Here is a 13861-nt window from a genome sequence, read left to right on the forward strand (position 1 = left end):
CCCATGGTGCAGAACGTACCTCCGCATCGTGACCCCATGGTCACCCCAGCGATGCGGAACGTTCACTCACACCTAGCGGAACGACTAGCTAGGAGAAACCTCCCAAACGAGCCACCCATTGGCTCCATCAGCAAAAGGCTGGATGACATGCTCTCCACGCTCTTTTGCTCTCATATCACCCATTACGAGCCCCCAAGGGGATTCCTCGTACCAAAGTTTTCCACATACGATGAAACCAACGATCCCTTCGATCACATCATGCACTATCGACAACTTATGACGCTCGATATTGGCAACGATGCATTGCTATGCAAAGTATTCCCCGCCAGCCTTCAAGGGCAGACCCTCTCATGGTTTCATCGCCTACCTCCTAACTCTGTTGACAATTTCAAGGACCTCTCTGAAGCTTTCGTGGGACAGTACTTGTGCTCTGCTCGACACAAGCAGAATATCAGCACCCTCCAGAACATAAAAATGAGAGACAACGAATCCTTGAGGGAATTTGTGAAACGATTTGGCCAAGCCGTACTTCAAATAGAGGCTTGCAGCATGGATGCTGTCCTACAGATCTTCAAGAGAAGCATCTGTCCAAGCACTCCATTTTTCGAATCGCTGGCCAAAAAGCCTCCTACAACGATGGACGATTTGTTCAGACGTGCTAACAAATATTCAATGCTCGAAGATGACGTACGTGCAGCCACTCAGCAAGTTTTGGTTGCCGGACGGGCTTCTAGAGATGACGCGGACAGACATGCCAAACCTCCGGACCGGCCAAAACCAGTTGACCGGAGGAAGGATGGGCCGAGTCGTCCGGATAGGCCGCCCATCACACCCCTATCCGTGTCATACGAAAAACTTCTCCCAATGATCCAAGGGTTGTCCGACTTCAGGTGGCCTAGACCCCTCGAAACGGACCCATCCATGAGAGACCGCAGCAAGAAATGCGCCTTTCACAAAGACCATGGTCATACAACAGAGACATGTCGGTCCCTCCAGTATCTAGTCGAAAGGCTCATCAAAGCAGGACATTTAAAACAGTACCTCCGCTCAGATACGGGAGGAAGGGACGCATCTCAACATCATAACTCTGGGGCCCCGAGGGCCCCAGTCGCCCCCAAGGCTGTCATAAACTATATCAACGGGGGCCCATCTGACGAGGAATACAATTCCAGGCGGAAAAGGCAGAAATTGCTGCGAGCCGCGTCAATACGCGAACGCATTAATTTCATCCGGCCGGGTCTCACTGGAGAAGGCCCTCGCCCCATAGATGGGACAATCATTTTCCCACCAGTAGATCCCACCCGGACGCTACAGCCACATCGAGACGCCCTCATCCTCTCCCTAGAAATAGGAGATTTCGATGTAAGACGTATCTTGGTCGACCCAGGCAGTTCAGCCGATCTGGTGCAAGCATCAGTCGTTGGCCATATGGGACATAGTCTCGCGGGTCTCGAAAACCCCGAACGAATCTTATCCGGATTCAACGGGTCATCAACCACATCCTTAGGAGACATTATACTGCCGGTCCAAGCTGGCCCAGTCACTCTCAACGTGCAATTCTCGGTGGTACAAGAGTTATCACCCTTCAATGTCATCTTGGGACGCACATGGCTTCACTACATGAAAGCCATCCCTTCCACATATCATCAAATGGTGAGTTTCCTCACCAACGAAGGGCAAACTGACTTGTATGGCAGCCAGTTGGCCGCTCGACAGTGCTATCAAATAGCACGAGAAGCGGGAACTAGCCAAGAGGATGCATCTCCCCCTGAACCCAGCCATACGCATGACCAATAGCAATTATTGGGTCCGGCGGACAAGGATCCCCCGGCAGCAGATCCCTTACAAACAATCCAAATCTCAGAAGAGAATGATCACCTCATGAACATCAGTTCCCTCATGACACAAGAAGAAACTCAGAGCATACAAAATATCCTTCGAAGCAACCATGACATCTTCGCATGGACACATTTAGATATGAAGGGAATTCATCCCTCTATTGCATCTCACAAGCTTAACGTCTTTCCAGCAGCCAGACCCGTTCGACAGAAGATTAGACGCTTTCATCTGGATAGACAAAAAGTTATCCGAAATGAAATTGACAAATTGCTGGAAGCCGGATTCATCAGAGAAGTATCTTATTCGGATTGGTTGGCAAATGTAGTGGTGGTACCAAAGAAAGAGGGCAAATGGCGAGTTTGTGTTGATTACACCAATCTCAATAACGCATGTCCAAAAGACAGTTTTCCCTTACCACGAATAGATCAAATTGTGGATTCCACTTCCGGGCAAGGGATGCTCTCTTTCTTGGATGCCTTCTCCAGATATCACCAGGTTCCCATGTCTCCGGATGACGAAGAAAATACAGCATTCATAACACCACATGGCCTCTACTGCTACAAAGTCATGCCATTCGGACTCAAAAATGCTGGCGCCACTTATCAGAGATTAATGACTAAAATCTTCAAACCTCTAATAGGCCACACGGTAGAAGTGTATATTGATGACATTGTGGTTAAAAGCAAAACCCGAGAGCAGCATGATCTTCACTTACAAGAAGTTTTTCACCTCTTGCGAAGGTATGACATGAAGCTAAATCCTTCTAAATGCGCCTTTGGAGTAAGTGCTGGCAAGTTCCTCGGATTTATGGTCAGCCAGAGAGGCATAGAAGTCAGCCCGGATCAAGTCAAGGCAATCATGGAAACACCCCCTCCCAGGAACAAGAAGGAGCTACAACGACTCACAGGCAAGCTCGTCGCATTAAGGCGCTTTATAGCCCGCTTCACTGAAGAATTGCGACCCTTCTTCTTGGCAATACGAAAAGCTGGAGCACAAGGATGGACGAACAATTGTCAAAGTGCTTTCGAAAAAATTAAGCATTGTCTTATGCAGCCACCCATCTTAAGCAGCCCCATCCCAAAGGAGAAGCTATACATGTATCTGGCTGTCTCAGAATGGGCAATCAGCGCCGTTCTATTCCGCTGTCCTTCACCAAAGGAGCAGAAACCTGTCTACTATGTCAGCAGGGCATTGGCAGATGTAGAAACCAGGTATTCAAAAATGGAGCTAACAGCCTTAGCTCTTCGAAGTGCTGTCCAAAAGCTCCGCCCCTATTTTCAAGCCCACCTAGTGATTGTACTGACCGACCAACCCCTTCGTAGCATTCTGCACAAACCAGATTTAACTGGGCGAATGCTACAATGGGCCATCGAATTGAGCGAATTTGGAATCGAATTTCAACCCAGATTATCCAAAAAAGGTCAAGTAATGGCCGACTTCGTGCTCGAATATTCACGAAGACCCAACCAGCACCACGAATCAAGTGAACAGGAGTGGTGGACTCTACGAGTTGACGGAGCCTCACGCTCATCAGGCTCTGGAGTTGGGCTCTTACTACAGTCCCCAACTGGGGAATATCTGGAGCAAGCCATCCGGCTGGGATTCTCCGCGTCTAACAATGAAGCAGAATACGAGGCCATCCTGTCCGGATTGGACCTCGCCCTGGCTCTATCCGTCTCCAAACTCCGGATCTACAGTGACTCGCAACTAGTGGTAAGGCATGTTCAGAAAGAATATGAGGCTAAGGACGCACGCATGACGCGATACTTGGCCAAAGTAAGAAGCACCTTACAGCAATTCACCGAGTGGACAATCGAAAAAATTAAGCGAGCTGACAATGGGCGCGCTGACGCCTTGGCTGGTATAGCTGCTTCCCTCCCCATCAGAGAAGCCATTCTATTGCCTATCCATGTACAAGCCAATCCCTCTGTCGCAGAAAATTCCACTTGCAACACCATTGAGCCAAACCAAGTGGATGATCAAGAATGGACGCATGATATTGCAGAATATCTCCGGACAGGCACTTTACCCGAAGATCCTAAACAAGCGCACAAAATTCGAGTGCAAGCTGCCCATTTCACCCTGATTGGGGGGCACCTGTACAAGCGATCCTTCACAGGGCCTTATCTTCGCTGTCTTGGGCATTCAGAGGCCCAGTATGTGCTAGCTGAATTACATGAAGGAATATGCGGAAATCATACGGGAGGACGATCCCTGGCACATAGAGCTCATTCACAAGGATACTATTGGCCAACAATGAAGAAAGACGCGGCAGCATATGTCCAAAAATGTGATAAATGTCAAAGATACGCTCCCATTCCACATATGCCATCGGCAGCATTGAAATCGGTCTCAGGCCCATGGCCTTTCGCGCAGTGGGGCATGGACATAGTGGGAGTCCTCCCAGCAGCACCTGCCCAGAAGAAATTCCTCCTTGTCGCCACTGATTACTTCAGTAAATGGGTAGAAGCTAAAGCATATGCAAGCATCAAAGATAAAGATGTCACCAAATTCGTATGGAAGAATATTGTTTGCCGCTTTGGAATTCCCCAAATCATCATAGCTGACAATGGTCCACAATTTGACAGCATTGCATTTAGGAATTTCTGTTCGGAACTGAATATCCGGAATTCATACTCCACGCCGCATTATCCTCAAAGCAATGGGCAGGCGGAAGCCACAAACAAAACTCTAATCAATGCCTTAAAGAAAAGGCTTGAGCAAGCCAAAGGGAAGTGGGTGGAGGAGCTACCCGGCGTCCTGTGGGCCTATCGAACCACACCCGGACGACCAACAGGAAACACTCCTTTCGCCCTCACATATGGAATGGATGCAGTCATTCCCACTGAAATAGGTCTTCCTACTATCCGGACCGATGCAGCAAAACAAGAAGATGCTAACACGGAACTAGGAAGAAATTTGGACTGGGCAGACGAAGTCAGAGAAAGCGCGGCCATCCGGATGGCAGATTATCAACAAAGGGCATCAGCGCATTACAATCGAAAAGTCAGGCCCAGAAACTTCAAAAATGGTACGCTAGTACTTAGAAAAGTTTTTGAAAACACTGCTGAAGTAGGCGCAGGAAAGTTCCAAGCCAATTGGGAAGGACCCTACATAGTGTCTAAGGCAAACGAAAATGGAGCCTATCATTTACAAAAGCTAGATGGCACTCCGTTACTCAGACCATGGAATGTGTCCAATTTAAAGCAGTACTATCAATAAAAAGTAGACACAAGTGCAAATGAGAAAGAAGTATGTTTTTATTGATATGAATAAGTGTAATTACAAAGAGATCTCCGGACCACAAAGATACAGAAGGAAAAATTACAGCAGAAAAATTGCAAAAAGAGATAAACTATCAGGGGGCGGGCTTCTCATGGAGCTTCTTTTCTTCACCCGGAGGAATTGAAGGGGTATCTCGCTTGATGTCGTTCTTCTTCATGCAGCAGCGATACCCAAAGATAAACGTATCATCCACTTGTTGCTGGTAATCCGCTGCAAGTTCCTCCCTTTCCACAGCAAACTCCCGTTCAAGTTCTTCTTTTTGCACATCCAGGCGCAGCTGCAAGTCTTCCTTCTATTTCTTTTCATTCGAAACTTATGTCCGGAGTTGACTCACTTCATCTCTCAGCCGGGCTGCCTCACCTTCCGCCTCATGTAGGCGGCCCGCAGTTGATTCTTCTCGACTCTTCGCCTCAGCCAACTCCACTCGGAGGGCTTCATTTTCCTCTCGCATGGTGGATAGACTGGCCTCAGCCTCCTCCATTCTCAGACGCAGCTGATTTTCAATCTCTTGGCGCCGAGAGGAGAAGGTCTTCATATAGTCTGCAGTCTGCAGCAGGTGAGTATAAAGATCGTGTTGTTGAGCCATGCCGCAGAGGCCCCTCACCAGCTGACACGCAAACAAGAAAAGCAAAGACATAAATCATACTACAACAAACACATCAGCGCAACAAAGAATCAAAAAGCAAAAGCACAAGACAACGATATACCGTTTCTATCATATCAAACATCTTAGCATAGGGCTTGATGGCAGTCCAGCCGGGTGTAACCTGTTTTAGCTTAGCTTCCAACTCCGCGTAGCTGAGAGGGCTAGCAGGAGCTGCATCGTCAGCAGGTTCCTCCTCAGATGAGGAAACAGAAGGTGACTCTGTTCCCGGATTCGGGACCCCCACATCTTCGTCCGGACGCATCTGTCTGGATGCATCTTCAGCCGGAATTATTGCTGGGGCGGCTGAAGTCTCAGTTGCCATCTCCACCTCGCCTCCATCCGGATGAGCGTCATGGGCAGAAGCGCAGCTAACTTCAATCTCTTGCTGCCGCTCTTGAAGCCTCCCAAAGAGTCCGAACCGTAGATTGCGCGTCGAACGCGGCTTCTTTGAAGGAGGCCCTTTCACCGGGATTATGGCCAAGCGATCCGGGTCGTCGGAAGGCTGACTTTGGCTTTCTACCCCCGCTTCCTCCAACGGGGTCGTTTCAGCTGCATTAGCATCCGGATTAAGGTTGCCCGGACGGTTGATAGATGCAACTTCCTCAGCCACGTTAGCCAAACGCGCAACCGCGGCTAAGGAAGTGCCCGAATGGTTCAACCCCGAGATGCGTCCGGGGCCGCTTGAGATAGAGTGCGGAGCAGCGTTTACTGGCTCCTCTATCATTACTTCCCTCTCATAGGTAATTTGCGGAGGAGGAAACTCCTTGGGAGGAGTGGGTTCCTTCACATCCTTCCCATTCTTCTTCACCAGCTTCCTCCTTTTTGCTGGAGTTTTCTTTGGAGGAGAGTCCGGACCCCGCTTCTGTCCGGGAGCCTTCCGGATAGTGCCTTCATTTTTTCTCTGATCTCGATCCTCCAGGAGCTTTCGCCGTCTTTCAGCATCAGCCTCTTTAGCTTCCTGATAGAGGGGGAGCTCTTTCACAGTATAATGCTCCCCAGGCACTACCTCATCCTTTGGCAGTTTCCTGGGGAGAATATTGATAACATATTCCTGGGACTCCCGGACGACCGCCATCAAATTCCGCACGGAAAGCAATGTCTTGCAGGCCATCTCCTTGGGATTTATCTCGAATAATTTGCAGACACAGGCGAAGGACGCCTTTTCCACCCAATCCACAAGGTGGCCCCTCAATTCCAGACCTGCATTAACAGCAACAAAAGGTGAGAATTCCGTCCGAAAAAATCAGCAAAAAATCAGCAAAGTAAAATCCGGACAAAGAATCGTAAAACAAGAATACCTGGAATTTTTAAGGTATAATTTGGAGAAAAGGGCCTCGACGCACCCTCCGATAGCCCCGCCCATCCACCCCGGACCGCCACCAGCCCCTTCGCCCCTCCCTTTATCGAATCTGGCAGCTCTGTCACCACTTGAAGGGAGGGCAGGTGCGCGGACACACTGAAGATATCATTTTTTGCCTTCTTCAGGGAATAGACAAAGAACACTTCCAGTAGCGTAAGGTCGAGGTTGTACAGCATGTTGATGATGCTGCATCCCATCAGCACCCGGACAAGGTTGGGATGAATGAAGATGGGTGGAATCTGAGAGAAGTGGAGGAATTCCTTAAACAACGCCGGTAGAGGGAACCGGAGCCACGAGTTGAATTGTTCCTTTGTGAAGAGGATAACGTTTTCTTCACCTTTCTCAGTAGGCATAGCCGCCTCCTCGTTTACCAAGTCTATAGATACGCCATTTGGGATGCAGAACCGCTCCCGGAACTCCTTCACATCTAATTTGTTTATCGCCTTTTCGCCAGCCTCGCTAACCCGGGCAGATGAAACAGTCTTTTTTGGAGCCATTTCTTACCACAAAGCCAAACCAAAATCTACATACAAAAGCAATACAACGGTTCAAACCAAGCAGTCAGAAAATACACAAACCCTAACCCAAAGCAGTCAGAAAAACCCCTTAAAAACCCCCCCGAACACCAACAAAGTACCAACATTCAACAACAATTGCAAGCGACTTGTCCAAAACAATGCCCAAGCAAGCCAGAAACCAAGTTTAAAGAACCAGCAAACGCAACCAAAGGAATGACAGTAGCAAAGAGGTACGTACCAAATAAAGCTCTGAAGAAGAAGAACGGTTACTGTCTCGGTACAAAATCACCAGCAGCAAACAAACGAAGTCGTGATACAAAAACACCGGTACAAAAGAGCTTTCGAAGTTTTTTCTCAGAAAAGCAAAAGGCGCAGAAAAAAGCAAGAAGAAGAAAGGCTCTCAAGAGAATGCCGTAGGAAAAAATGCAAAAAGAGGTACAGTGCCCTATTTATAGTAGGACAGCCATGTTATCATTAAAACGACATATTGCCTGGGGATACACAGGGTCGGCGGCTCGTCATAAATGCCTTTTTGGCTTCCGCACCCCCACTCGCCACGTGGCCCAGTCAGACGAAGGGACTTCTCCAATTTTCAAAAGCCAGTTATTTTTAACCCGCCCATTTTTTGGGCAAAATAGGCAAGTTAAAAAGGGGGGCAATGTAGGGACCCCTCCCCTTGGGAAACACGTGGCACGCAGCTCATGGTGACGCGTGGCACGTGTTATCAGCCGGACCATCATCATCCGGATTCCCCTAAGGATATGCATGGTGCAGTTATCTTATCCGGACCGCCTCAAGGAAAGGCAAACGACGTTTCAGCTTCTCCTATCCAAGGAAGAGCAAACGACGCTGGCAGAGCGTAGACATCCGGATAGTCTCCACAACACATTCGGATAATCAGCATGAGCCATCCGGATATAAATCGTCTGGATGGTCAATTAAAGTAAAGCGAGTCTTACACGCAATCACAACAAGTAGCCATGGCCCATATCTTGTCACCTGCAGAGTGAGAAGACAAGATGAAGTGATAGCAAGTCACTTCCCACGATCATTCTACATGATCACCTTCCCACGATCTCTGACAGCCGCATCACCTACCATGGTTTCTGACAGTCGTTCGTAGGGTGATAATGCTCCTACTGACACCTATTGTCATCATCACAACATAAAATATCTCCTCACCATTAATGAGAGGAACAGTACCCCTGAAGCTGTATATATATGCCTTCGCACGAAGAAGAAGGGGATCCTTCTGGTAACTTTTAATACCTGGTAAAAGGCCAACTGATTTATATTCCTTTCTCTCACCATGGCTAACAAAACCATCGGAAGGTGCGTCCGGACACCCTGTCTGGATGCCTTCTTGCAGGTACGACCGCTGAATCAAGAACCCTTTGTGTGTTGAGAATCGCGTGTCCATCCATCTAGCAGCAACGTGGACCACCGGATACGCGAGGCGACAGCAGGTTCCTATTCTACTTTCACATGTACAATTGCATTTATAATTCATACACTACATCCCAACTTCAACCAAACAAAAGCAAAAACAAAAGGCCTAAGCTAGAGCCATTTGCATTTCAACACCCAGATTGCCTAAGCCTGCAGTGAGGCTGTGTACACCCAAGGTTGCCAGGATTGATGATGAGCCCCTGATGAAGCCAAGGTTTCCATCTTCATCATTGGAACAAGCAACAGCAAGTGATCAGATATTCAATGGTAAATCGGGTGGGCACGACACTGCCAACAGGCACTGCATGACTTGTGGGCACCTCGTGTGACACTGGCAACATGTGATGGCATGCTCATGTGCTTCAATTAAGTTATGGGCTCTGACACTCTGAAACTTTCCCTAAGTCGCTAGAGAGACGAATTTTTCTAGTGATATAACTTTCCCTTCGAAACTTTCACCGACTTCTATTGAACAGCAGAAGCTAAAACGGGCACATAAAAATATTGTGTATACCAAAAAAAAAAAAAAATTGCCTTGCGCTTCCAATAAGTCTATCCAAACAAGACTTATGTCACGCAAATTGTGTGACATTCAGGAAAAGCTAGAGAGGTAGAAGAGTTGTTTCCATGGCCGGTTATTCCCGAAGTCATCTATCCATTTCATGTTTTCCCCTCATGCACTCCACTGGCTCTCAAAGGTGCCTGAAGAGTTGTTGGACAAAAACTCCCCTGCATGGAACAGGGGAAGGATTCACTACACAAGTGGCCCAGAAGAAGTAAGCCATGCTTATGCAGCTCAATTTGAGCATGACATGGAGATCTTTTTGAGTGCGAGAGCTAAGGAACTTGTGTTTGGAGGGATGATAGTGCTCCTCATTCCAGCTCTCCCAACTGGGATCCCTACTTCTCATATCCCAATTGGTATTATGTTCGATCTTCTGGGATCAAGCCTCATGGACATGGCCAAGGAGGTAAGACGGATGATATTCCATTTTGGAATTAGAAAAGTGACTTTAATATCTAATAGTTGAGAGGACTCTGAACATAGTCAAGTAAAATTTCGCATAGAAAATTAATGTGGAACTTGAGAATTAATAGTATATTTTAGAACAAAAGAGAGAAATTTTTGGTTGGGGTTGAGGGAGCCGACCCGCTGACATTAAGCAGTTCAAGTTGTATTCAACTGATGGAAGTATACATTATGCTAAAATCTTGTTTATATTATGCAGAATTCATAATTGGTGAATTTTTTTGCTTATCTAGTAGTTTTATGTTGTTTTACAAACAAACCCTGCATCAAATTCAAGAGATAATGTCAAAGTTATCAATCTTCATTACAGGGATTAATTAGTGAAGTTGAAGTGGACTCCTTCAACTTGCCTATTTATGCAACCTCCCTGGAGCAAATGACAAGCCTGGTTGAAAGAAATGGGTATTTAATCATTGAGAGAATGGAGCTAATGGACCCTACATCAAAGCATGTGGCAGTCAGTGGGAAGGACTATACAATGAACTTTAGAGCTGGCATGGAGGGGATTTTTGGCGAACATTTTGGAAGTGGGATTATTGATGAAGTGTTTGATAGGCTTTACAAGAAAACTACGGAGTTCTCCCACTAGCTGGAATCCAGCCACAAAGAAGGAACTCAATTTTTTGTTATTCTAAGGTGGAAATCATATTGTTTAAAGATGACCAAAAACTACTTTGCTTGCTAGTTTTCTTGGTCCATTCTTTGAGACTAGTTTCGGGACATCAAAATATACTGTGGTGAAGGTAAGTAGATCATAAATAATGACCAGATTTGGGCATCACCTCTTTGTATATCTACGACAAGTGCAAACCAACATGGTATTGGTTAACATATGTAAATTGTTGTGGATATAGTTGTGCATAATCAGAAGAAAAACTGATGGTTGTAGAAACAGATGATAAGTTGTCCTCTGGCCTTTGGGAATGGCCTTTACATATTCATGAAATCCAAAAACACCACTTCTAGGAGATAGCCTCATATTAACTGTTAGAGAATACTTTGAATATAAAAGCAACCAAAAAGGAGCAGAAATGTTAAATGTTATGTGGTTCAAGTTTTCTGGTTGCTTACAATTCCAAGAAGAAATTTACCAGAGAGCTTGAGACCCATGAGAATTCTTTTTTTTTTTTAAGTAGGTTGCAACTGCTCATTCTGTTTCATTCAGAGGATACTATAATGGGAGGAAGTTTGCAGTAAAACTGGACCAGTGGACAACACAATTAAGATATTGAATGGATTTCTACCTTCAAAAACTATATGATAGACAAAATGATGTTTTACTTGTTTTTTTGTTTATTGAAAAATTACATGTTTGGACTTGTCTGTAACCAGGAAGTCATGTTAAATTGAGTCTACCATCTCAGGTATCTATCAAGGAAAAAACAAAAGGAAAGCAACATTTTTCATGATTGAGGAAATAAAATTTGTTTCAAAGGAACACTGTTTTTGTCAACCAATCTTTCAAACCCAGTTGACCCAACCAAGGAAGAGTATGATGCATTCTCATTACTGGCTGTTGGCCTCTTCTCACCATCCTTGTTTGATGCTCCATTCCCAATTTTGGGAAGTAGCCCTGTTTCTAGACCAGCCATATCATGCAACTCTAATCGTCGCTGTTTTGCTTCTTCTATATCACCTTCCCAGCAAGTTTCGGAAATAATTTCAAGCGCTTTCTCCATCTTATCCTCTATCACAAGTTCTCCATTTTGCAGGAGGACAAAGTAAAATTGTTCAGCAGAAGCCTTCCGGATCTAAGGGAGATAGCACAAAACCAATCCATCAGCAAGGGACAGTTTATTATATAATTGAGAGGCAAAATTTTGAGGGTTTAAAATTGTGTAAAAGTGATAGTATTTTGTGTGCACCACATACCTTGGGATATCTATGGCCCAAGAAAGTGAGAAGATGAGAAAAGGCTCGGGTGTTGACGGATTCTGGAACAGAAGCAATATACCCAAGTATTGCAATGCCAGCATATAACTTGGAGAAATCCTTTGTCGCCTTCAATTCCACTGCCAGAGAATCCAAAACACCAGCACAGAATATTGGAGTATAGCCCTGTAAATTGAGATATCTTAAAAATGTGTTGACACCAAAGAATTAAAACTACTGACATAAAATTCCATAAATGAATCAGGATCATGCAAAAACCAATATTAGCTTACTCTTTCTGATAACAAGAATTTAGTCGGATAGAAAATTTTATTAACAATTCCAGAATTGCATGAAGGGTTCATTGTTGTCCTGTAACATCTAACTGTCCTGTTATTTTCACCTTGTTTCTATTGTTTGGTCTTGGTATGGATTGAAGTAGAACAGAAAATAAACTAACCAAGTCCAGGGAATGCATTCAACCAACATGGGAAGTCAAAACAATATATAAAGTTCTTTTGAATGAAATGATAAAATTTCCACTAACATTGCCTGACAAGGGACACCATTTATCTGGCATGCTTTCACATCTCAAGAAATTGAGACTTCTGAATTCAATCTTCTAGGGAAACATGAATTTATGAACCAGTCTATATGTCAGCACAAAAACTGAGCTGATAAGATCTAGAAAAGAAAAAATAATGCAAGTGATCAAAAAACTACTTTGATTAAATTAGTAATTCTTTTGCATCAGTAAGCCAGATTTCAATTTAATGGCTTGAAAGGTCAGGATTGTCTGTGTATTCTAGAAAAATGCATAGAATTGGAGAAACTCTTCTGGTTGGATGAAATGATAGATCCTATTAAAAAAAAAAATTAAATTTGAATATTTTAATAAATGCCTCTACAATAAGCATGCTTTCAGACAGTTAACAATGATGTACCAATAGAATCAAATAGAAATCGTCAAATTGATGGCAATGAACAAAAAATTGAATGGGAAAAAAATTGAAACTATCATCTGTGAATTAGCATAGCAATAAAAGGAGAGTGTCAACTAACCTCCATGTTCAATAATATCTTTTTGCTGAAAAGAAACTCAATTGTCTGAAATACAGAAGTAATTTCATTAAAAATAATCCATCTGAAAGAAGATAGGGCCTAAATCTGAGAAAAAAGTATCTATAGAAGAGTGGAAGTAGAGGTGTAAACATGCAAAAGGAATCATGGAAACCCATATAAATGCACAATATGCAACAGCAAAGTATAGGCTATTGAAATGCAAAAGATGCAATAAATACGAAAACAAAGAGAATCTAAAAGCTGAAGATATATCTTTCAAAAGTACATGGGAAGGACATGTTTTTGTCTAGGGATGAACCATTGTAGAGTCTAGGACCACAAGACATAGCATTCCACTTGGTTTAATTTCTCATCAATCACCTTTTTCTTTCATCAGTTTCAATTCTCAATTTTCGTTAAGAAATCTAAATAGCGGAGAATGGCAACCCTGTACAGGAAACTGCATAGTGGTGATTAAAAAGTGCTTTCTGCATTAGGTGAAATATGGAAGTAACCTATGCCCCAATGGGTAAGGAGAGAACAACGCATAGACCCAACCATGGCTAGAATATGGATGTCTAGAGATGAGCATTAATATATTCTTAAGGCTTCGTTTAAAGCATTATGATTTGTAACAGAAGTTCCTTTGTGGTGATGGGTAATAGATTCAAAACCAACAAACTCCTTGGCAGAGGAACATTGATAAGCATTGGAAATATGTCTAACTGCAGAATCGAACCCATAGTGCTAATTGTTCCAAATGAAAACACAAACTGCTAAAAACATAAGCTGTGAAAGCA

At 44.5% G+C, this 13861-nt stretch overlaps 2 protein-coding genes across 2 annotated transcripts; one reads left to right on the top strand and one right to left on the bottom strand.

Annotated features, from left to right (window-relative positions):
- Window positions 1-9300: 9300 nt before the first annotated feature.
- On the top strand, window positions 9301-10736 carry LOC104880558 (loganic acid O-methyltransferase). Its single transcript, XM_010657505.3, has 3 exons — window positions 9301-9420; window positions 9715-10068; window positions 10438-10736. Exons 1-3 carry the CDS (start codon window positions 9301-9303, stop codon window positions 10714-10716), a joined length of 753 nt encoding a protein of 250 aa, XP_010655807.1. The 3' UTR covers window positions 10717-10736.
- Window positions 10737-11515: 779 nt separating this feature from the next.
- LOC104880559 (tubulin-folding cofactor D-like) lies at window positions 11516-13125 on the bottom strand. The gene is made up of 3 exons (XM_010657506.3): window positions 13062-13125; window positions 12000-12185; window positions 11516-11878 (listed from the first exon to the last, which is right to left on the bottom strand). The coding sequence occupies exons 1-3, from the start codon at window positions 13065-13067 to the stop codon at window positions 11531-11533; spliced, it is 540 nt and encodes a 179-aa protein (XP_010655808.1). The 5' UTR covers window positions 13068-13125; the 3' UTR covers window positions 11516-11530.
- Between the last annotated feature and the right edge of the window lie 736 nt (window positions 13126-13861).

The sequence above is a fragment of the Vitis vinifera genome, chromosome 10 (genome assembly GCF_030704535.1).
Source record: "Vitis vinifera cultivar Pinot Noir 40024 chromosome 10, ASM3070453v1".
Taxonomy (NCBI): domain Eukaryota; kingdom Viridiplantae; phylum Streptophyta; class Magnoliopsida; order Vitales; family Vitaceae; genus Vitis; species Vitis vinifera.

What these genes read in the sequence shown, in the direction of transcription:
- LOC104880558 (XM_010657505.3), top strand. Translation starts at nt 9,301, where the DNA reads ATGAAGCCAAGGTTTCCATCTTCATCATTGGAACAAGCAACAGCAAGT. An exon ending in GCATGACTTGTGGGCACCTC is followed by an intron (nt 9,421 to 9,714) that starts GTGTGACACTGG and finishes GAGAGGTAGAAG; the next exon opens with AGTTGTTTCCATGGCCGGTT. An exon ending in TCATGGACATGGCCAAGGAG is followed by an intron (nt 10,069 to 10,437) that starts GTAAGACGGATG and finishes TCTTCATTACAG; the next exon opens with GGATTAATTAGTGAAGTTGA.
- LOC104880559 (XM_010657506.3), bottom strand. An exon ending in TGGGCCATAGATATCCCAAG is followed by an intron (nt 11,879 to 11,999) that starts GTATGTGGTGCA and finishes TATCTCCCTTAG; the next exon opens with ATCCGGAAGGCTTCTGCTGA.